This window comes from Girardinichthys multiradiatus, chromosome 22 (genome assembly GCF_021462225.1).
Source record: "Girardinichthys multiradiatus isolate DD_20200921_A chromosome 22, DD_fGirMul_XY1, whole genome shotgun sequence".
NCBI lineage: Eukaryota > Metazoa > Chordata > Actinopteri > Cyprinodontiformes > Goodeidae > Girardinichthys > Girardinichthys multiradiatus.
The window spans coordinates 20,116,846-20,142,096 of record NC_061814.1 but is presented as its reverse complement, the minus strand read 5'-3'; the positions used below and the strand labels follow the sequence as shown (position 1 = coordinate 20,142,096).

General features: G+C 39.0%; 2 protein-coding genes across 2 annotated transcripts in view; both read left to right on the top strand.

Annotated features, from left to right (window-relative positions):
- The window catches only part of adam12b (ADAM metallopeptidase domain 12b), a 144,187-nt gene extending 132,353 nt beyond the window's left edge, over positions 1–11,834 (top strand). Inside the window, 2 exon segments of the mRNA XM_047350627.1 lie at positions 7,300–7,475; positions 10,353–11,834. Coding sequence (XP_047206583.1) covers positions 7,300–7,475; positions 10,353–10,401 — 225 coding nt within the window. The 3' untranslated portion in view covers positions 10,402–11,834.
- Positions 11,835–13,252: 1,418 nt separating this feature from the next.
- Positions 13,253–24,963, top strand: dhx32b (DEAH (Asp-Glu-Ala-His) box polypeptide 32b). Its single transcript, XM_047351761.1, has 11 exons — positions 13,253–13,898; positions 14,058–14,251; positions 15,154–15,529; positions 15,606–15,842; positions 16,082–16,175; positions 17,688–17,837; positions 18,559–18,750; positions 20,010–20,150; positions 20,260–20,450; positions 21,848–22,038; positions 22,567–24,963. Exons 1-11 carry the CDS (start codon positions 13,617–13,619, stop codon positions 22,727–22,729), a joined length of 2,211 nt encoding a protein of 736 aa, XP_047207717.1. The 5' UTR covers positions 13,253–13,616; the 3' UTR covers positions 22,730–24,963.
- Positions 24,964–25,251: the final 288 nt, after the last annotated feature.

The following is a 25,251-nucleotide window of genomic DNA, read 5'->3' as shown; positions in this document are numbered from 1 at the left end:
ATATATACCCTAACAAGGTAAGCCAGCCAAGAGCTGAAGGGAATGTATCTAGTAGTTTTAGCTATGAAAAGTGCAATTGAGCAAAATATACAGTACAGACCAAAGGTTTGGACACACCTTCTCTTTCAAAGAGTTTTCTTTATTTTCATGACTATGAATATTGTAGCTTCACACTGAAGGCATCAAACTATGAATTAACACATGTGGAATTATATACTGAACAAAAAAGTGTGAAACAACTGAAAATATGTCTTATATTCTAGGTTCTTCAAAGTAGCCACCTTTTGCTTTGATTACTGCTCCGCACACTCTTGGCATTCTGTTGATGAGCTTCAAGAGGTAGTCACCTGAAATGGTTTTCACTTCACAGGTGTACCCTGCCAGGTTTAATAAGTGGGATTTCAAGCCTTATAAATGGGGTTGGGACCATCAGTTGTGTTGTGCAGGAGGTGGATACAGTACACAGCTGATAGTCCTACTGAATAGACTGCTAGAATTTGTATTATGGCAAGAAAAAAGCAGCTAAGTAAAGAAAAACGAGTGGCCATCATTACTTTAAGAAATGAAGGTCAGTCAGTCTGAACAATAGGGAAAACTTTGAAAGTGTCCCCAAGTGCAGTCGCAAAAACCATCAAGCGCTACAAAGAAACTGGCTCACATGAGGACCGCCCCATGAAAGGAAGACCAAGAGTCACCTCTGCTGCGGACAATAAGTTCATCCGAGTCACCAGCCTCAGAAGTCGCAGGTTAACAGCAGCTCAGATTAGAGAACAGGTCAATGCCACACAGAGTTCTAGCAGCAGACACATCTGTAGAACAACTGTTAAGAGGAGACTGTGTAAATCAGGCCTTCGTGGTAAAATAGCTGCTAGGAAACCACTGCTGAGGACAGGCAACAAGCAGAAGAGACTTGTTTGGGCTAAAGAACACAAGAAATGGACATTAGACCAGTGGAAATCTGTGGTTTGGTCTGATGAGTCCAAGTTTGAGATCTTTGGTTCCAACCACCGTGTCTTTGTGCGGCACAGAAGAGGTGAGCGGATGGACTCTACATGCCTGGTTCCCACCGTGAAGCATGGAGGAGGAGGTGTGATGGTGTGGGGGTGCTTTGCTGGTGACACTGTTGGGGATTTATTTAAAATTGAAGGCATACTGAACCAGCATGGCTGCCACAGCATCTTGCAGCGGCATGCTATTCCATCCGGTTTGCGTTTAGTTGGACCATCATCAACCCAATCGAGATGGTTTGGGGTGAGCTGGACCGCAGAGTGAAGGCAAAAGGGCCAACAAGTGCTAAGCATTTCTGGGAACTCCTTCAAGACTGTTGGAAAACCATTTCAGGTGACTACCTCTTGAAGCTCATCAACAGAATGCCAAGAGTGTGCAGAGCAGTAATCAAAGCAAAAGGTGGCTACTTTGAAGAACCTAGAATATAAGACATATTTTCAGTTGTTTCACACTTTTTTGTTCAGTATATAATTCCACATGTGTTAATTCATAGTTTTGATGCCTTCAGTGTGAAGCTACAATATTCATAGTCATGAAAATAAAGAAAACTCTTTGAATGAGGTGTGTCCAAACTTTTGGTCTGTTCTGTACATGAACGATCTGAAAACTTTTTTTGACTTAAAATCTTATGCAGTCTGGCAAATTATAAAATGTCTGTTAAATCTTATTATACTTTTTTTAAAACTAGCAAACTTATAAGTGAGTAAGTAAGTTAAATATTTGATCAATTTAAGACCTACCCTCAACCTCAGTTGTTTCAGTCCAACCCACATAAAATCGTCTAATTTTAAAATTAAGGTCTCATCATCTCAACATGATGTGTTCAGTCAGACAGTAATGGGGGGAAAGTAAATGATTCCAAGTCCGATTTTTTTTTATATACCATGCTTCATCTCTCTCTCTCACTTACCATGAATGAGGTGAAATACAGCAGATGTTTGTGGCATTGCACTATTCAGGTGGGGCTGCAGCCAAATGCAAACACACGCAAGTGTTAGTCTGTAGCTGTTGAAGTGAAGCTCCTATTCATAGAAGCAGCATCCCAGTGACTGTTTTCTGGCTAAACCCACCTGTGCACATTTTTAATAGGCTTATTTAATGAGAACATGTCTGAGGCAGCATAAACTGACAAAAAAAATATTTATCAGGGTTCAAACTCCGTATCTTAAACACTAAAAGATAGCATTCTATCCACCTGACAACAGCATTGGTGAAGGTCTAGTTTCTACCCACTTTGCCCCCCAATTTTATAACATATTCAGGTGCCTGAGTTCCTGCTCAACTCCTCTGTTTCTTCTGTGCATACATAAATGCATACATATATGTATGCATATACATATAATGTATTTATAGTATATTGCCAAAGTATTGGGTTACACCATGGCTGCAGGTGTATAAAGTTTGGTGTTGAAGAACCTTGACTGACCTCAACCTTCTTGAACACATTTGGGATGAATTACAGCAGAGGCTGCAATTCTGGTTTTCTCATATAACTATGAACACACTCCTATGAACAGGAGTGGTCTTTTTGTGCTGCTGATCAAGGTTTGACGTGCTGTGCTTTCACAGTTTGCATTACACTTACCTTGGTTATAACGAGTGGTTATTTGAGATGCTGTTGCCTTTTTAATCCTCTTGAACCAGTCCGCCCATTCGACTGTGGTCTCTCACATCAATAAGACATTTTTGTCCACATGAATCGCTGAATATTTTATCCCTGTGGTTGTAATAAATGAAAAATTCAGTAGATCTGCAGTTTCTGAAATGGTTTAAGTAGAGTAACAACCATGCCACATTATTCGCCATATCGAGATGCCAGAATATCTTGAATTGCTAATATATTATTGCCTCCTATGTGAACACGCAATTAAAACAGGTTTTAAATTAATGGATCTAGGAGATGAGCCAAGATTTTATTCAAAAATGGGAATCCCTGTGTTTTTCTTAATGCAAATATAGTTTCCTCTACTCACAAACAATGTTTTTTAAGTTGTGTTATTATTCAAGATTCACTAGACGATTAAATGCCTTTCAGATTTCTCGATAAGAGCCTAGAATTTTGCCTGCTCCTCAGATTATGAGAATGTTAAGTAATAACGTAAGTTTAAAAAGAAACATTTACTTTCCTTAAATTATTCTAAAGAAAAACTTGTTTGGCAATCTTTATTTATTTTTATTTTTTTGCTTGCTCCTGCTGGCCCCTAGCAAGATGCTGCCTTGGGCAGTGAGCCCTATTGGTCATCTCAAATATTGCCACTGGTGCATAAAACCCTGTTGCCTGCCAATATCTTGAAGCCCTTTTTGCTTCAATTAATCAGAAAGAAAGAGTGGAGACGGCATATGTAGGTCACACACACGAGGGATTCTGCTGGTATTTAACAGCAGGGCAGCAACGAAAAACACAACATAGATTTTTAAGGGTGTATTACAAGTTCCCCTGCTGCTTTTGCCTAAATGTCTTCAAACTGAGTGTGCCCCACTGATATCAAGGCATTTACTTCTTAAAGTTTAAAGAAAAACTGTTTGGCAGGGTGCCTAGGATTGTAAATAACAGACCTGTTTTTTTTCTGTCATGTTCTTGCTGAAGACTTATCAGATGCTGGAAATATAAATTAAATTAGCTTTGTTTATCTTCAGGTAAAGTGTTAAAAATGTTAAACTTGCCTGTGCAAAATGTCAACCCAAACAACTGCATATTTTCTATACCCTCCAGTTGCGAGGGCTGCTTGTAAGGCAGAGGCACAGCTACTCAGATGACAGTGCAATATTTGCTTTTGAATGGAAAAACGATGTAGATTTCAGTCAGCGTGTGAGGTTTTCTGCACACAATGCTGCTGCAAGCTCAGGTCATGGAATTGTACTCAGATTGATGTTTCTGTTCAGCTACATCACCAACGCAGGGGGTGGGACTCTGTTTGCTTGAGTTAATATTTCCACAGATTTTTATAATTGGATTACTGGAATGCCCCACTGTTTACCTTTAATTCCCCCTTGTGCTCACTGATGTAGACTTAGAGAGAAAAACAAACCTGCTGTGCTGATAATGAAGCTCAGTCTCACTCATTTAAGGGATTTTCTATTTGTACCTGAATATGAGAAGCTTCTGATTGTCAGTGGCACATTTTCAATTTGTAAAACCAGTTATGAGGCTTTAACGTGTTACTTTAGGCAGTCATTAATACAGTCAGTCATTTTCTATACCGCTTCATCCATAGTGAGTCGCGGGGAGCTGGTGTTTATCTCCAGCAGTCTATGGGCAGGAGGCGGGGTACACCCTGGACAGGCCGCCAGTCCATCGCAGGGCAACACACAAACAACCAAGCAAACACTCATTCACACACCTAAGGGCAATTTACAGTGACCAATTAACCTAACAGGCATGTCTTTGGACTGTGGGAGGAAGCCAGAGTACCCGGAGAGAACCCACACATGCACGGGGAGAACACGCAAACTCCATGCACCCCCGGCCGGGAATCAAACCCAGAACCTTCTTGCTGCAAGGCAACAGCGATACCCACTGTGTCACCGTGCAGCCCGCGTCATTAATACAACTGATGTAAAAAAAACAAAAAAAAAACATCTTTATATATTTAACAGATCTCTGCTGATGGATATCACAAGTTATTTATGAATGTAACAAAATTGTCTGCTCATACTGGTGTGTCCTCCATGATTGTTATAGCGCAGCAAAAGTATTCATACTGCCTTTTCCAAATTTGTCACGTTATAACCACAAACTTCAACTTTTTGCGATTTTACTGTATATGATAGACCAACACAAAATAGTGGGTAATTACAAACAAAAATCTATATATTCATCCCCCATTATCCTTACTCCCCTAAATAACATCCAGCGCAGCCAACTCCCTTCATAAGTTGCGTACTTAGTAAATAGAGTCAACCTTTATCGATTTCACACTTAGTGTAGAATACATACAGCTGGTCTATGAAGGGAGATATCTTATAGAGAACATTAGTGGAAGTGCAATTGGTACCAGTATGATTGGGTTAAAAAACCAAATCTCAAGCTTTGAACATCTTTTCTATCACTGTTCATTCCACAGCCTGACAATAACCATGGCAGAACTACAAATTTATCATGGTTGTCCACCCAAACATACAGACAGGGCAAGGAGAACATTAATCAGAGCCAGTCGAGAAACCCATGGTAACCAAATGAGCTGCAGACATCCACAGATCACATAGATGTATCTGTTGATATCTGTACGTAGAACTAGTAATTGTGAACTCAACAAATCTGGTCTGGAAGAGCAGCAAGTTTGTTGAAAGCAAACTATCAGAAGTCATGTTCACAGCTCCTCACAAGCCAAGGTGGGTACATAGTGAACATGTGGAAAAAAACGATCCGGTCTAATGAAAGATAAAAACAATTGTTTGATCTATATGCAAAACACTTTGTGTGGTGGAATCTAACACTATACATCACCCTGAACAAATCATCCCTACAGCGGAACATGATGGTGGCAGCTTCATGCTGTGGGGATGCGTTTTTTCAGAAATGACAGGGAACCTGGACTGAGTTGCTGGATAGATGGATGAAACTAAACAGAAGGCAGTCCTGGATGAAAACCTGTTAGAGGCTGGAAAAAGACTTGAGACTGGGGTGGAGGTTCACCTTCCAGCTGAACAACGGCCCTAAACATACAACCAGAGCTACAGTAGATTGGTTTAGATCTAATTGAAAATCTGTGGCAATAAAAAAAACTACTGTTCACAGACGTGCTTCATCCAGTCTGACAGGATAAGCTATGTAAGCGGATAAGCTAAGATCTCCACATGTGCGAAGCAGGTAGAGACAAAGAGACTTGCAGCTGTGATTGCAGATAAAGGTGTTTTTGTTTTGTTTTTTGCGTCCTATCACAACATTTCAAGGGTACCATATAGAGCAGATAGTTGCCTACATGTGCCAGGGCAGTGTTGCTCTACAAAAAATGATATCTCAAGACAGTATCCTAATTGCATGATTAACTTAATTAATTCCAGATTCAATCCATCATCAAAGTAGGAAGGCCACATTGGTGTTATAGTAACCTGTATATTAACATAGGTTGTACAAAGTATTTACTCAGAGGTGCTAAATACAAATGCACGCCACTCTTGGGCACCACTTTATATTGCCATGCCTCTTCAAATCCCAATAAAATATTCTGAAGTTTTTACTTGTGATATGACAAAATGAAGAAAAAAAATTAATTGGTATGAACATTTTTGCAGGGGACTCTAAGTATGTCTTTATTTAAGAGAAACAGTCAAAGATTTTTAGTTCAAATAGAGAAATGAAAAATCAATCAGCTGCATCCTTAGTTTTATTCAAACCTGCAACAGTAATGTTACATCAGCTTTTGTGGGCAACTTGAAGAAGATTAAAGGTCTCCTGTCTGCAGGGAACTTTGATGAATCAGTCACAAGCACCCACCGATAAGATCTGGCTCACAGTTGGTGTTTCCGTCACTAAGGGGTCAGCGAGGTTGCCCTGTGCAGACCAACAAGGTTCTCTCACCTTAAACTCTGTAAACAAAGTCTTCATGAAGCTCTTGTGAGACGAGCTAAAGGAGGAAATTTTCTTTTTAACTGCAACCACATAGTTGTAGCTATTGCTATAAGTAGAATATCTATATATCAAGAAATCAGAAAAAGCATAGTAATCCCACAGATATATCTCTCTTTGCAAAGTTTTACTTGTGAAAACTTGGCCTTGCTGGAATCCTGTGGGTCTGAAACAGGTTTTTAACGTCATTAGCTGACAGAACTGTCATGTTTTTGTTGTGTTTATATTCTAAGCCTTTCTTTTGCTCTGTTTGAGTGCAGATCATTTTAGGTTTCTCAAAACATTCGGGTGGATGTGAACAATTGTTTTCCTTTTTCAACATATGTGTCGTGTGTGACAGCAGCTGGACAGCTTGTAGCTAAAGTTTATCACCTTCTCACCTCCTCACGTAGATTAGTAACACGGTGGCACCTCATCCAGATAACCTTCCACACTCACAGCGCTGCCACTGAGGTGATGGAGGAAAGACGTTGGGGGGGAAGGATTTATCTCATGCTGGCTGTGACTTGTCATGGAAGATGCTGAGAACACACTGCCCTCTAGTGAAACATTATTTGGGCATCCTGCTGCTGCAACATACCTGATCCATTTTAAAAAAGGAAATCCTTTATATTCTGGGTTCCTTTCTTTTTGTCGAGATAAGGTTTGTCTTCTGTTTTAAAGTATAATGTTATGCAAATATTTAGATATCAAATACATAGAATCTTCATTTTCTTTTTCAGGACTTTGAGAAGCCCAGTCCACCACAGAAACCTCTGCCTGCTGATCCGTTAGAGAGGAGCTCTCGGCTTGGTTACAGTGTTACACCATCAGGGGCCCACATCCCAGGGACTGGAGCCATCCCAGTATCTATCCCCACGATTCCTATGTCTCCACCCAGCATCCCTTTACCAAACAGGTCTGTGCAGCAAAAAAAAGTCAAGTTCATTATATGTAGATATATATCTATATATATAGATATATATAGATATATATATCTATATATAGCCCAGATATATATCAAACGTTTTAGATACACTTTCTCACTTAATGGGGCTCTTTATTTTCATGACTATTTACATTTTAGATTCTCACCAAAGGCAACAACACTATGAATTATGTAGTAAAGAAAAAGTGTGATTTTTTTTACATTAGCCACTCTTTGCTTTGATGACTGCTTTGATCTCTTGGTATTCTCTCCTTGAGCTTCATGAGGTGGTCACCTGAAATAGTTTTCTAAAGAGTCCTGTAAGAACCTCCCAGACGTTCATTGAGAGACGGCCAAAGGTTAATATTTCAGTCATCACACCAATGGGCGGCTACTCTAAGGAATCTAAAATATAAAACATAATTAAAGTTATTTTACGATTTTTTGTTTGCTACATAATTCCATATGTGTTCATTCACAGTTTTGATGCCTTCAGTGAAAATCTACGTACAATGTAAATAGTCATAAACATAAAGGAAACCATTAAATGACAAAGCTGTTCTTAAACTTTTGACCAGTAGTGTACATACGTAGCTCTGCCTCCTGTCTCTTCCTCAGTGCCACTGTCTCTAAACCATACAACATTACTGGTCTCACCACCTTTCCTTTCAATCACACTGATACTCTTTTATCACACAACACACCTGACACTTCTCTCTACTCATTTCAACCTGCTTGGACATGTGTCTTTACCTCTTTTCCACACTCACCGTACTCTGGACTATTTTCATTGTACGTAGATTCTTACTGACAGCATCAAAACTGTGAATGAACACATGGAATTGTGTAGCAAACAAAATATTGTGAAAGAACTTTAAATGTTTTATATTTTAGATTCCTTAGAGTAGCCACCCTGTGCTGTAATGACTGAAATATTAACCTTTGGTCGTCTCTCAATGCATCCCTGGGAAGTTCTTTCAAGACTCTTTAGAAAACCATTTCAGGTGACCACCTAATGAAGCTCATGGAGAGAATACCAAGAGAGCAAAGCAGTAATCAAAGCACAGGGAGGCTATTTTGAAGAATCCAAAATTCTCTTGTCAGCCACAACCTTTAAACCACCCACCAAAAACTGACAGGAGAGCATTATTTAGAGAAACAACCAAGAGACCCATCCAACATTTGAAGGAGCTGCAGAGAGCCACAGCTCAGGTGGGAAAATCTAATAACAGTACAGCTATTAGTTGTGAATTCAAGAAATCGTGTCTTTATGGAAGAGCGGTAAGAAGAAAGTCATTGTTGAAAGAAAGAGTCATAGGCAAACTGGAAGTGTGTCTCCAGTCAGCTAAATTAAATCTTTTCAGTCAGAGGCAGATAACCAACACTTCACATCACCGTGGTAACAGTTTATGATTATTGATTATAAATATTAATCAAAATTCTAATTAAAAATCATAATTCATAAGTCATACATTCTAACCCAAAAGCATTTCTTACAAATAAAGATCAGAGATACACTCTGGTGGTGTGATTATTGGGCTCAAAGCACTTAATAATTACAATTACTTACAAGTTAATATCTGGATTAACTAATGGTGATCCTAGATCACCTTAACTATGCCTCACCCTGCCCAGACTAGAGACCCAAAATTCAAAGCAAAACAAGTTTACTTGGTGGGGAATTCTCTGGGAAAAGGGGTGCAGTCGAGTGGTCCTCCTTCAAGGAAGACATGAACTTGTGGCAAGTGTTGCGTGTCTGCAAACACTCTAAACGGTCAACTTCTCTATGAGCAGGAAAAATATGATGAACTGCTGCAGTCGACTGAAACAAGAAGGAAACGCATCTCCTTGGGAAACCTCTGGGTTTTCACCTTCGCCTGGATAGCGGCTTCAATTGGGATATGAATGAGCTTCTTCAGAAAGATTTCCAGCTTTGTCAAGCTCTTCCAGGAATGGCCAGTGTGAAGGAAAAGTAAACCCGCCTGCGAGCTTCTATTACTCCAGAGATTACCTCAGAGTATTGGCACACTACGGCTGGAAATGGCAGCTCAACGTTCGCTTCAGTGGGTTTTTATAAACTCCGGAGATGTCAGAGCTGCGTTGCCTGTTGTGCTGCATAGTAACAGTCGCCCTGACCAAAATGGCTGTGACCCAAAACCCTGAACACACCACGCTCATGGTGAAAACACCATACTCATGGTAAAACATGATGGCGGCAGCATCATGCTGTGGGTATGTTAAGGTACAGGACATTCCTAGAAGATAATAAGTAAAACACTGGAGACTAGAGCAGAGGTTCGTCTTTTAAAGAGACAATGATCATAAACATATGGATAGAGGTACAATGGAGTGATTTAAATTAGGGAAAATTCATGAGTTAGAATGGCCCAGTCAAAGTCCAGACATAAATCAAATAGACAATCACTTGCAAGATTTCAAAATTAATGTTCACATGTACTGTCCATCCAACGTGACTAAGTATGAGCTGTATTAAGAAGGACAATGGACAGAAACATATGTCTCTAGATGTGCAAAGGTGGTAGAGATATACTCCACATTATTTGCAGCTTTTGGCAGTGATAGGTACTTTTTAAAAGTATTGACTCAGGGGCTTCATAAAAATGTACATCACACCTTTCAGATATCTATTTGTACAAACGGTGAAACCCATGTATTATTTCTTCCACTTTATAATTATGCAGCATTTTGTGAGGATCAGTCACAGAAAATTACAATAAAATATTGATTTTGAACATGCATGTGGAACAGTTTAAGAATGTGAATACTTTTGTAAGGCACAGTGTAACTCAGATAATTAGAAAACCCAGTTCTGCTACAGTAAAAAATGGTGATCTTTATGTGTTTCAGACCTGTGCCAGCGTTGCCCTACAGACCACCAAAGACTCAGGACTGCTGAGCTCTTGAAGTGGATGAGTCGAAGAACAAAAAATCTCACAAGGAAAAACTTTCTCATTTTGCACTAATTCTTGAGATGAGACTCTGTTGGACCACGGAAGGAATTACAAAGTTTCTGGGAAGAAAGGGGATGACCATCACATCTTGGTGCTACACCTCTAAAAGGTGCTTTGCTGTCCTCACTCAGGTACCGATGAACTATTTATCTATTTAATTATTTGACTCTGCCAGTAGAACTGTGTGCACAGATGAAGAATTTTCCACAAGGAGAATTTGAGATAAAGAGGAAAAAAATTTAATTTGTTATATTTGCTTTACATTATTTGGTGGTTTTTGTACTTTTTTTTAAATAAATCCTGAAATTCATGATTCTTTTGTTACAACTGATTTCACTTGAGTGATGGAACTGTTGACAAAATCAAACTTAAATGAAAATTAAATTTAGCAGTGTTATTTATTTATTCTGTTCATGGGGTTTTCAATATCCAACATATTCTCTGGATTCTTATTTGTCACTGTTCTTGGAAAAGAAAAAAATAATCAGTTATATACAATAAAATACAGTTTTCAAAATGAAGCTGGATGAAAAATTATTCTAATTGGCTCACATGGAGGCACCCAGCTTCACTTTCATACGCGTCAGACAGGTTCTGACGTAGTGCTCTGGGCATGTGTTTGGATGCTCGACATGTTCTCCTGCAGAGATCAAGCATCGACGGACTGATCGTGTTCCAGAGAATTCTTTCAGCAACTAATCATCAGTGCTAACGCTGGTGTTTGTATGTTTAACGTTCACGCTTACTTTGTCCTCCATGCTGAGAGCCAAGCCAGATGACCTCAGCGCTGTCAGCTATATGTTTTACTGTTACATTGTTGTTGTTTTTTTCCCACTCTCTTGTTCTTTTATGATGTTTCTATTTGATTTTTGAATTGCTTGGCTGTTTATCCCTATGCATTTACAGCATTAAATATGTGATTTATAGCATTGTGTTGCAATTCCGAGCACTTTTCCAGTTCATCCGTAAATCCACAAAATAATTGAAGTCAGCTTCGTTTTTCTTTACAAATATGTACTGTTCTTTTTAGGAAAGTGTGAAACAGTCTGAATAATGGCTCACTGTTGGAAAATAAACGTTGAAGCTGTGTGAAGTATGTGGTAAATGTGTTTGCCATTTGTAAAAGTTGTTCTATGTTCATCAAATTCATTATAAAATGTAAATATTGTCTCTGTTACCATTTTATTCTTCTATTTTATTTTTATCTCTCATTTTTTTACAAGCACATAAATGTAAGAACTGCGCTGAGGTTGTTCCCCATTTATACTTCTCAGTGAGAAATGGATTTTTAACAGTTCAGCATTACAAAATAACTTTGAGCCCTGACTGTTGAATTCAGACCCCAAATAAAAGTTTTTTTTTCTGTGATGATAATAAACAAAGTTTGTTTTTCTTTTATTTTTAACTTATAAACACTACTGCAACAAATAGCTTGTTAAATTTATCAGTCCTTGATATGTTAGAGAAGAGACTGAAGAAAAGGTTTGTGGTTGATTGATCAACACTGCCACCTGCTGGATGATACATGTCTTACAATAACAAAAAGGTGAACTTAGCTCTCCACACACTGTTCAAATCAGCTGTAGCTTCAAGTTCTGCTTAAGACTCATATATTCTTCGCATTTCAAAAGACTGTCACAGAGAAAGTTTACAAAGGCATAAAAATCTAATTATTGAGTCAAATCACAGCTGCTGAGATGTTTGACACCGATATAAGAAATATTACAGGTGCATTTGAATAAATTAGCATATCACCATAGAGTAATTTTCTATGTAATTCAGCTTTTCTCCTTTTCTCCTAAGCACAGGTAAGACGCTTCTTAGAATTTAGTTGATACAGCAGTAATTAATCACAAGGAATGCCACGGTTGTGCCCCATGTCCATACATCTGTGTGTTGTGGCTCTTGAAGTACCAACCTCAGTCGCAGTCCACGCCTTGTGAATCTTCCCCAAACTCTGGATTGGGCTTTGGTTCACAATCCTTACAGGGCTGCAGGTATCCCCTTTACTTGTGCACCTTTTTTGACCACACATTTTTCGTCCACTTAGCTTTCTATGTATTTGCTCGCATGTAGCATATGGTGAAGAGGCAACTTTTTTAGCATTGGCCCTATGGTGGCTTACCCTCATATTGGAGGGTGTCAGTGTCTGACTGCAGGACAAGTGACGAAACAGTAGTATCTTCTATGATTATGTAGGCCAACAAAACATTTCTGAAATAAACTCCTTTTTTAGTTTTTATATATGTAATTTTTTTGAGAAAGGGAATATTGGCCTTTAATTAACTGTAAGTCCTAATGAGCAAAATTATCAGAAATAATCATTTGAAGGATCTCAATCGGTGTGTGATGAGTCTAAAAAATATGAGTTTCCCTTTTTAAATTGAATGAATGAAATAAAGGAACTTTTTAATGGTATTCTAATTTACTAGGATGTACCTATATTCCTATATTTGTTCTGCATTAATGTTAAAACCCTATCTAAAAAAGTACACTAAAAACAAATTTTGCAGTACATGACGTTGATGAAGATAGAATAAAACTGTTTCAATAAAATCTACATGAGGGACTCTTTATGTTGGGTTTCTAATATTTGAATAAATGTGACCTGTTGTGCAGGGTGTTTATATTGATTTTTGTAGCTTCTCTTATTTCTAATATATTTATTTATCTTTAATATAAGAAATAACAAAGATAGTGAGGTATTTTCACAATAATCCTTTAGAGTGCACTTGTATGGACATATTGTAAATAAAAGGAGATCAGAGCTAATCTCTTGACTTTGTGGCACATCCTCTCATCAGTAAGCAAATTAGTTTCTGAATTTCACCCTATTTATGCAAGTACATTTTTGCACTATGGGCAGACTGTGGGGGTTGTTATAGTGTTCATTGTAAACACCGGACCCGCTGAGTTTCTGCCAATCCGCTCAAATCAGTGTGTATGTGTGTGTCGTCTGCTGATGACCGCTCTACTTCTGGGATTAGCAGCCACATGACCGTACTGGGCTGGGCTCCCACTGATCCTTTCACTTGGCTTCACTTGCAGAGGCGGTCTCTGTTGCTGTCTAACAAGGTCCTGAGAGCTGGAGCTCTCCAAACAAAATCTGTGTGGACTTCGAAATGAGGTGGAGGTCAGGAGGACTGGAAGTTCATCTGTGATGGAGCAAGACATTATGAGTTTAAGTCAAGAGGACGGCTTTGAGGGGAAGTCTCTTTGTTGGTCAGACTCAGAGGCTTTGAGTCAAAGAGACAAAGAGTATGATGATATCCTGGAGCTTAATCAGTTTGATGGACTTCCTTATTCATCAAGGTTTTACAAACTGCTGAAAGAAAGGACAGAGCTGCCAGTGTGGAGAGCAAAGGGTGAATTTATGGATTCTTTGGCCAAAGGACAGTTTGTGGTTCTCAGTGGCTTTGCCAAAACTGGAAGAAGCTCTCAGGTAGTACCTTTGGATTATTTTAGATTGTACATCTCTATGCTATGGGCAATGGTTGAAGATATTATCAATACAAAAACAAACTGACACATTTTTAGGGAAACCAGCTCGTTTTCAGCTAACTTTTAGGCAATAACTCATCTCACTTTTGTTTTGCAACAGATTCCTCAGTGGTGTGCTGAATTCTGCCTCTCGGTCCAGTTCCAGCATGGTATGGTGGTGTGCACCCAGATTCATCCACAGCAGGCAGTGGATCTCGCTTTGAGAGTGGCTGATGAGATGGACATCAACATCGGCCATGAAGTCGGATACACCATCCCTTTGGAAACTTGTTGCAACAGTGAAACTTTCCTCAGGTGTGAAAAACATGGTGCTTCAAAATTTAAGAAACAGACCCAACTTTTTAAAACGTCTTTCCAAAAACGCATGGTCATGACACACACTGCTAAATCAACCCACCTTTTATTAAAACTCAGGCGAGAGGAGAACAAAAGGCTGGAGGGACTCTTTTCAGCATCTATGTCACAGCTGCCCGGCTCCCTGTCGACCCATATGTCACACTCTCCATGTGGGTGCCTCATAAGTTAGCTGGGGGACAAAGGAATTCAGCACTGTGGGGGTGGGGGAGATGAGACAAACAAGCAGTAGTAAAGAGAATTTGTAATAAAAGTCAATTTTTAAATCTAATTAAATACCACAAGTGATCCTGAAATGTTATAAAACTGTCTTTTATTAGGAGGCCATTCAAATGTGAGCAGTACACCTTTTATTGTATAATATTAAAACAATGCATACCTGAAAATGGCTTCAAACTAAACAGCCAGTCAGAAATTTACATACAATCATCATGTTATAATAATATTTGGTCAAAAGTACTTTAGCAAGTTGCTATCAGAAAGCTTGTGGTTTCATTCTGGCTGGATATTTGACCATTTTTATTTGACAGAAATAGTAGCTTTGATTTATATCGGTGTGTTGCCTAGCACAGATGCAGCTTTTTGTGGCCTCACAAACAGGAAATGCATTTTAAGAATTAAGGTGACACATTGTATCAACTGCCAAGCATGTTGGTGGCAGCATCTTGGTGTTTATTCAATCTTCATTAGATACTGAAGAAGCATATTGAAAAGCCCCAAAATAATTTTGAGTTTCATACCAGTGAGGAGTGACTATAAACCTCTAACTGTCCCTAAAACAAAACTGCCTTCATGATGCAACAACCGTGAATAAAGTTTTCATTTCTTCCAATCTGCCTCAGGTATTGCACAGATGATATGCTGCTGAGGGAAATGATGTCTGACCCTTTGCTTGAACGCTATGGCGTGGTGATCGTAGACCAGGCCCACCAGAGGACTGTGGCCACTGACGTGCTTCTGGGTCTTGTGAAGGAGGTTGCTCTGCAGAGGCCAGAGCTCCGTGTGGTCCTTCTATCAGCTACTGATCCAGGCCCCAAGCAGTTGACCCTCTTCGCTGGGTCAGTGCTGCCAGGGATCCACCTGGAGGTCCCAGAGGTTGGGGAGGTGGCATACAGCAGCACAGGTGACAACTACTTCTGCTCTGCTCTCCGTCTCGTGTTGGAGATCCATCGCTCTGGGGAGCAGGGGGATGTAGTTGTGTTTCTGGTGACCATGCAGGTAAGACACGACTCTAAACCACACTGGTGGTTTGAAAGTCTGAAAAACGTTTTCCTCTTTGATTATCCTCCATCAGGAAATAGATCTGGCCCATGACATGCTGTGTCATGAAAAGCATGGCTTTCCACCTGATCTGGGTGAACTGCTGCCAATAGCTGTGGATCCTGGCCATCCTGGGAGTCTACCAGTCTTTGGGGAGGAGGAGAAGGGCCAGACAAGAAGGGTGTTCCTCACACGTAGCCCAAATGAAGACTTCTTCTGGGCCGTTAGCTCAATTACCTTCGTTATTGATGCTGGGCTGGTAAAAAGATATGTACGTTTTGACCTTATTTCTTGTGTGTGACTATGCATCGATCAGAGATTTGTAGCCAACACCAATTTAGTAAAACTCTGACCTGTCAAAGTAACAGTGGTGTCCAACTTAATATCGGAAAGGAAAAAGCTGTAATTTACTGTTATGTGTTAGACTATTAAATTATTCATTTCTTGTTTTATTTTATTATTTAGGGAAACGTTGCCGAACCTCTGTAACTCCTTCTTATTGTGTTGCAGGTTTACAACCCCAGAATCAGAACAAACACTGTCATCATCCAGCCAATCAGCTTAGGTGAAAGTGAGTGCCGCAAACAGCTGGCTGGTCCAAAAGGTGAGCATTTAAATATGTAACTGAAAACTTTGGAAAGACCCTCACAAGCCTCTTCTTGGGTACTCTTATCTGGATAGACTCCATTTTGCCTCCAGAACCTGATGGAATTTAATATGGCTTAGACTCAACAGTTTCATAAACATTCCTCAGAGGCTTTAGTCCATATTGAAATGATAGCATCACACAGTTGCTGCAGATTTATCAACTGCACACCCATAAAGCAAATATCCTGTTAACCACATCCCAAATGTGCTTTGTTGGATCTGGTGAGTGTGAAAGCAATTGGAGAGTAGTGAACTCATTGTCATGTTCAGAAAACCTGTTTTCATTTAAGCTTTGCAGCACGCTGCAAAATTATCATCAGAAGATAGGCATGGTGTGGCTTTACAGCAGTGCACATCAGCAACGTTTCAGAGTGGGGGTTGTTAGATGACAGCTTGCAAATTTTCCTCAAACCACCCTGTATCCAAGATGGCGTATGTGTACCACCAATACCTGTTGATGAAGTATATTATGTATACTGTGTTGGAAGTACTTTGCATGTCCAACGGTCAAAAATAGGCCCAATTATGTCTTACGTTACATAGCAAATGCCTAAATTATATCTATTGTGATATATATATATATATATGTATATATATATATATATATATATATATATATATATATATATATATATATATATATTTCTATTTTTATATATATCTGTAAATAAATTTTGGCAGTAACGGATTAAATGATTTTCAGCTAGTACAAAGGGGCACCAAACGTGTCAAGAAAATATCCCCCATACCTCTACACCGCCACCAAGCCTGAACCATTGATACAATGCAGGACTGATCCTTGCTTTTACATTATTTACACCAAATTCTGACCCTACCATTTGAGTGGACAGCCAGAACCAAGTCTCATCTCTTCAGGACATGTGTTTTCCATTCTGTTATTATCCATTTTGGTTAAGCCTGTGCGAACCGTAGCCGTAGCCCCAGTTTCCTGTTCTTAGCGGACAGGAGCGGCGGTCAGTGTGATCATCTGCTGCCTGTTTGCTTCAAGAGTTGGTTCAGAGGGTTTTCGGACCATTATCTGTAAACCAGACAAGTTGTGCATGAAACTCCCAGCAGAACAGCAGGTTCAGAAATACTCAGACCAGTCCAGAATGGCATTTGTAATTTTAATGTATTCTGTACAACACTTTAGTACTTGTGTCAATGTAAAGTGCTTTATAAATAAAGCTGGATTGGATTAGATTGGAACCCTTCTGTCACCAACAATCATGCAATGTTCAAAGTAACTCAAGTCATCTTCCTTCACTGTTGTGAAGTTTGGTTTGAACTCTTCTAAATCTGCTTAACCATTATTAGATGACTAAACACATTAAGGCCACGTGATAGGCTGATTTGCAATTAGTGTTAACAAGCAATTGAACCAGTTTGCCAGATAAACCTGCCAGTGAATGGAAATCTGTAGCTGTGATTATCTAGATGTCTGTAAAATTACCATTTTATCCTGCAGGCAAGTGTTTTCGCCTTTACCCAAAGGAACAACAGCTTCCTGCAGAGATTCCTCCCCGTATAGTGGAGTCCGACATCACCTCCACCGTGCTCTTCCTAAAGAGAATGGAGATTGCTGGGCTGGATCACTGTGACTTTATCGACAGGCCAGGTGAGATTTATGTGTTCATAGGGTTAAAAAAAAAAAAAAAAAGAATATTTTGAGGTTTTTCGAGCAACTAAGCCTGTTTTTGTCCCTAAAATGTACTTATTGGATAACAGATTATATTGGTTCAATTACTTTTGTTCTTTGTTTACCCCAATAGACAGGAACACTTGTTTTTTTTAATTGAAAGGCAGTGAGCCATGCCCTAGCTGAACTGACAGCTCCTGTTCTATGAGCATCCTTTTAGAGCTGACCTCCTTCTTTGTGCTTTTGTTCTTGTGGATTTATACACAAAAACACATCACAAAACACACACACACACACACAGCTGAATAGACCACAGGCATGGCTGAGCTGGTGCGAGGGTGAGCAGATGATAACAGGCGGCATTTCTTTCCCTCTTGTATCGGTTTTCTTATTTAAAATAAGAAAAACTAATTTGTAACTTGAACCAGTTTTCCTTTTGCACAGCATTATAAGGCAGATGTTGGCAAGGATTACATGTTTGTAATCTGCTGCTGCACATTCACTCAGAGCATTCCCAGTAGGGTGCTAGACTTTGGATATTTAATGTAGATTTGTGTGGGATTAATAATCCACCCAGTTTAAATACAAATAAACGCTGTTATAAATCCGCTTTCCTTGGTTCATGTCAGGATCTAGCAGTTATAGAGTTCAACATTGGTCTTATTTTAACTCATGCAGACTTTTAAACATCTCCTTCCAGACCCTGAAGGTCTGATGCAGGCTTTGGAGGAGCTGGACTACCTAGCAGCTCTGGATAATGATGGAAACCTGTCTGAGATGGGCATCATAATGTCTGAGTTCCCTTTGGAGCCTCAGATGGCCAAGACTGTGCTGGCCTCCTGTGAGTTTGACTGCGTCAGCGAAGTGGTCATCATCGCTGCCATGTTAACAGGTGATATCTGGCATTTCAACAACAACCTAAAAAAAACACTTTGGACAAGTGCAAAACCATGCAGTCACTTACAGTACCTTGCAAAAGTATTTCTCAGTAATTGTCACCTTCTCTCCTCCTTCTCCCTGAACCCATAAAATAAATTTCTGTGCAACAAACTATGTTAGGAAAGCCAATTTATTAGTAAATCTAGTCAACCTGTGTGTAATATAATCTCCAGTATATTTTTTACTGTTCTGTGAAGTCCTCAGGGGTTGGTTAGAGAACATTAGAGAACGAAAAGGATCATGAAGACCATGGAACACATAAGACTAGTAAAGGATATAGTTGTTTAGGAGTTAAAAGCAGGGTTAAGCTCTGAATATCCCACAGAACAGTGTTCAGTCCATCATCGGAAACTGGAAAGAGCATGGCTTAATTAAAAACCTAAAAGGACATGGTTGTCCACCTAAACTGATAGCCAAGGAGAGTATTACCAATGCCTCTCAAAGAGTTGCAAAAGCTAGAGTGTAAAAAAAAGACATTTTTGAAAGAAAGCCATGAGAAATCATGTGGAGTTTGCCACAAAACAAATACAGGAAATATATGATAGAAGGTGTTCTGGTCAGATAAGATCGCAATTGTAACATGGTGGTGGCAGCAGCATGCTGCGAGGATGTTTTTCTTTAGGAGAGACAGGGAACCCAGTTATTACTGATGAGAACATGAATGGAGCTAGTACTGCAATCATGGAAAGAAATTTGTCAGAGGCTTCAAAATAATTCAGACTGGGACAGAGGTTCACCTCCCAGAAGGACGTCAATCCTAAACATACAGCCAGAGAAATGGTGGAATGGTTTATGTAAAAGTGTATGCATGAGAAGGGTCCAGTCAAAGTCCAGACCTAAATCCTGTTGAGGATACTGTATTTGGCACAACTTGAAAATTGATGTTTACAGACACTCTTCATCCAATCAGACTGAGCTTACGCTAGTTTGCAGAGAAGAACAGACAAAGATCTCAATTTCTAGATGTGCAAAGCTGGTGGAGACCTAACCCAAAAGATTTGTTGCTGTATTCACAGTAAACCATGTTTAATTTTACATCTACTTCACAATTATGTATGTTTGTCTCCCGCACAAAAACCCAATACAATCGATTTGTTTGTGGCTGAAAAATAACAAAACTTGAAAAAAACTTCAACTGTATGAGTACTTCTGCAAGGTACTGTCTGTGTTTGTAAGTAGGTTCTAAGCATTATCTTGTAATATCTTTTTCAGCACCCTCTTGCTACATGGTTCCTCCTCCTGAGCTAAAGCCAGAGGCAGCCCAGTGCCACATGAAGTTCCAACACCCAGCGGGAGACCACTTCACCCTCATCAATATCTTCAAGGCTTTCAAACAGTGTCAGCAAGATGCATGTCAGTTGAAAAGGAAAATGAATACTGCCACCACAGTACGCTGTATTGTTCACCCTTTACCATTTTACTCTGAACCTCACCTCTCTTCCTCCCTTTCCTGCTCTGTCAGCCTGTAATGAGGAGAAGTGGTGTCAGGACTGCTTTTTTAACCACGCCGCCTTACTGACGGCTGATGCTCTTCGGAATGAGCTCACAGACACTCTAAAGAGAATCGAGCTGCCCATCTCAGCACCTGCCTTTGGCTCCCGAGGCAACACGGTCAACATCAAGAGAGCCCTGCTTGCAGGGTTCTTCATGCAGGTCAGATATGGATGCTTTATTGGTGCACTGTATTTTGTGAACTGATTACGGTCAAATTAACATGTGGCCGTATATTATTGTGTAATCTGAATATATTCACAATTGCACTGGCTGTGTTCTTATTGACCTTTAAATCTCTAACCTAAAGGAACAAAAGCCTGGTATTTCTGGCTTGAAGGAAGGTTAAAAAATATCTTCTTGACAAAAACGTTACATAGAAAAAGAGAGATTTCCTTCTATATTTTTATACTTGACTAAAGGCAGTACACATTCCTGTTTAGATTTCCATTGTTACTGCTTTTTTGTCACACTTAAATGATTAAAATTATTAAACAAACATTAATATCAAACAAAGACAATGTGAGTTCATGCAATAATAGTTTGTAGATTAATCATTATTTAATTTATTTGGGAAATAAATCTATCCAAACCAACCTGTAACAAACTACTCACCCCCATTTTAAATCATGGATTAACTTTGATTAACCACATTTTCTGGAAATCGGACATTAATTTCCCTGCCACACACAGGCCTGATTACAGTTACATTACTGCAACACAGATCTTAAGAAATTCAAGAGCATGTGAGAAACTAGGGAGGTGTGTGGCATAGTGGTAGAATGGGCTTTCAATATCTGGAGGTAATTAGTCATTTTGCTTCATGTCTTCCCCCACTTCTCTTTCTGTCATTGTTCATATTACTTTGAATAAAGCACATCTATCACTGTGGAAAAGGGTAGAAAACCATTTTTATGGTTTTTGGATTTTACCCAAATCATGATCTCATTAATTAGTGGAAAGAAGCCATCCAAACCAGATCCAAACCAGAAAACTGTTCTCTGTTTTCTCCATTTGTTGATAATGGTTCTCACAGTGGTTCTCTGGAGTCTCAAAGTCTTAGAAATTACTTTGTAACACTTTCCAACCACTTGGGGTGATTGACTTTGTTTCTCATCTCTTCTTGAATTTGAGGTTTTGCTTTTTGACCTACTTTATTTTGTTAGACAACTGCTATATAGGTGGTTTCTTCTTTCTACAGCCAGGCAATAAAAAATCTTGGGTGTTGCAGGTGATATTTAACCAAAAACCATTTTTAATCAATTACTTCATGATTTACCAACTGGGAAGCAAATATTTTTACATAGGGCTGGTTGGTTTGGGGACCTTTTTTCCCTTAATAAATTAGATCCTCATCTGAAAACTGTTTGTGAAAACATATTATCTTGTTGATATCTTGGCACAGTATTGACTGTTTTCTTGTTGACATAGATTTGTTCTCTATTTGTTTACCATTCAAGTAAATTATAAAAGTATAATGCACTTTATGTTTTGTTCTGTCTCTTGTTTAATAAAGCTTTCTTATGCGGTGACTCTTGCTTTGCTCTGATTCCCCTCAGGTGGCTCGGGATGTAGATGGATCAGGAAACTACTTCATTCTGACTCATAAGCACGTGGCACAGATCTATCCTCTCTCTAGATATGGAGACAAGTGCCCCAAGCTGGACCTGCCAGAATGGGTGCTCTTCCACAAGCACACATTCTCGGAGGACAACTGCCTCCGCACCATTTCCCACATAACACCAGACGAGTAAGCCTCGCTAACTTTTCCCTTGAGCAGTTTTATTAATGCAATTAGTTTTTCAAAACTGACGATGTAGCAGATTGGTCTCTCTTAGTGATTGAGAGCACCCTGCAAAAACCCTGCGGTATCTTGGCTTTTGAAGAGGCTCACACTTAATCAGACAGACACATTCCCCTTACTGTTTTGAACCGTATTTAAAGCCTTAGTTTGGGATAGACTACTCATGCTGACTGTGGAGCGAGGAATTAAAATCCCGTTCTTTAGTATCTGCGTGTTGGAGAGAGGATTATGGTTTGCACAGATCCACAGGAATGCCGAGCAGCAGTTTAATGTAGAAATGTAAAGCTCTGTTGACTGTGTGATGCCCTTCTACATTTCATGATCTGTGGATGTTGATTTAAGCTCAGACACGCTGAGGAGTCTTATGTCTTCAAAAGTTGGTATCATTCGAAACTGAAAATATTTGCAGATCAAAATAACATGGAATCACTTGAACACTTTTATAGCAATTAACATTGTTCTTCTTGTTTGTAGGTTCATTGAAATGGCACCGCAGTACTTTTTCTACAACTTGCCGTCTAGTGAGAGCAAAGACATCCTGCAGAACATTCTGAACCACGGAGAGTCTCAGAACAAACGGCCATCACACGAGGAACCGCAGGAAGACCAGAAGTCTGATCGCTGCATTATACAGTGACTTATGGTTAAACCAAAAGCCAAGCTGCTCTTCGTTTACAGCATTAACACCATCTGGATAGCCGAACTGTCGTACTGTCCCAATATTCCAGATTTTTATTTCTAGCATTCACTTCTCTCTGTCTGTACCCTTCATTTCTTTTTATCAGTATTCTGATTTGATTTTAAATAGTAATATACAGTGCACTAGTATAAAATAAAATATTTAACATATATTTTCAGCTTTTTATTTTCAGAATTACTCACCTTGCAGGTGAGATATTTACATACACTCATCATGGTCATGAATCTCATAATTTCGTCCTTCTGAAGAAACCATTCTTTAATAAGGGTGGAATGACGATACAGCTAATCAATAATCATTATTATTAAAAGATGGAATTTGTTGCATAGGTTTACTTATTCAGGCTAAAAAATTATATATATACAGCCTCAAATATATGGGATTCCACACTATATTGCCAAAAGGGTTACCTACCCAGACCATTAAGTTAAGGGGTTCCGATCAAGTCTATTGCCACAGTTGTATACAATTCAGCACCTCAGCATGTAGACAGAGTCCAAAGACATCTGTGAAAGAAGAACTTAAGTACAGTGCAAAGAGAGATTTGTGAAATGAGTTTCCATAGCTGACATTAGGTGCATTGGTGTAAAACACATTCTCTAGTATGATTAATTATGCCTCCAATTGATGAGTCTGGTTTAGGCAGCTGCAAGAGCAACGCCTGATTGCATTGCATCAACTGGTGCAGAGTGGATTATGGTATGGGCCTTTTTCTTTTTTACTGGAGTTAAGCTTGGCCACTTACAAGTATTATTTATAAATGGTTTTGATGTGTTTTTGGTATCATTGTCCTGTTGGAACCAAGGTTTAACCATCTAGCTGTTGTTTTGAGGCGATGTTGAAGAATTTGGAGGTTGTCATCTTTTATCATTATTTGATATACCTGGACCACTGTTAGTGACAGTCCCCAGGTTGATGCTGCCACCACCATGCTTAACAGTTGGTACATCTCCTTGATTCCTCCAGACATTTATAATCATTGTGGTCAAACAGTTAAACATTTGACCCGTGTGAAGGGAAAACTTTCCCACTCCATTTTAAAAGACCATTTGGGAGGCTGCAAATTTCAGTTGAGGTTCAAGGTGTTACTTCAGGAGCTTGGGCTTGTTTAAGGTGGCACCACCCACGTCTACGTTGATTTCACTGGACAGTGACTGTGGTGTTACAGAATCTTCCAGCTTGATGGCTTGCACCGTGGTGGTTCCTGGGATGTTCCTTTTATTTGAGGTCAAATGCCTAAAATGTCACAATGATTCAACACAATCAAGAATATGTTGCTTAAAAGCCAGTTTTGCTAGTAAACCAACTAATTTGAATGAACCTTTTATTAAATTAACATGATAATATATCCAAAGATTGTTTGCGGATAGAAAGTGTGCAGCTCATTTAAAACTTGCTAAGAGATTTATCAAACGTATTAGTTGAACTGTATGTATATATTCAAACCTGTATAAATTAAACTTTTGCACTCAATTGTAATTAAAAAAATTAATAAAGTTACCTGTTGAATAATTAATCCAGTGAAAATAAAGCAGTTCAAATGCATATTTAAAAGAATAAAATGAACTACTTACACGTTCATGGGTGTATATAAACTTCTCATAAACATAATTAGTGTGTCCTTTCTGTTTATTTTTTAAATGGTTTAAAAGCAAAGTCAAGGTGTCATTTTGCTCACAGGTCTTGTTGAACCCATAGATTCTCCAGCCTTTTTAATTTGTTTCTGCATTTACTGTCCAACTATACCCTGCAGCACAGAGGGTCAAGTCTGATTAATGAGGTGCAGGAACAGTTTGTACACGCCTGCAGCTCCATCTGCTGTGGACCTACTTTGATGACAGCAGGGTCACGGAGTACAACCAGCACCACAGTGAAAATATCATGTCCTCTCTTCAGCTCCAAAACTGATGTGCAAGGACACCCAGTGACATTCTGAGAACACAGTGGTACGTTCGAAATCTGCCATCTTACATTTTATGAAAAGCCTATGCAGCTATTTTAGATCAAGTTGTCCATATAAAGAAACATACCTCTACTTACTTTACAAATATGGTCTAGTTATGAGGATCCAACAAAACATGCAGCTTCATTAAGCACACAAACACAAACCCTTGAAAAAAATTCAACTCATAATACAATTAAATACTGTTTTTTTTTTTTTACTTTTTTAAGCAAACCATGCAAAAACAAATATAGATTCACTATCATACATACAGCATTGTGGACACGCCAGCTGTTTGATTTTTGCATTGAATGTTGCTTAACTATTGCACAGTTTCTAAAGCAAATATTGCTGCTTACACACACACTTTTTTCACAGAATTATTGAATACAAAAAACACAACACAACCTGAAATGTACCTGACCCAGCGATAAATCACTTATCTCTTAGCCTTGATGAAAAGAATTTAGATTAAATCTGTTTACATTTTTCTTTGCTGTAAAATTAGAAATGTCAA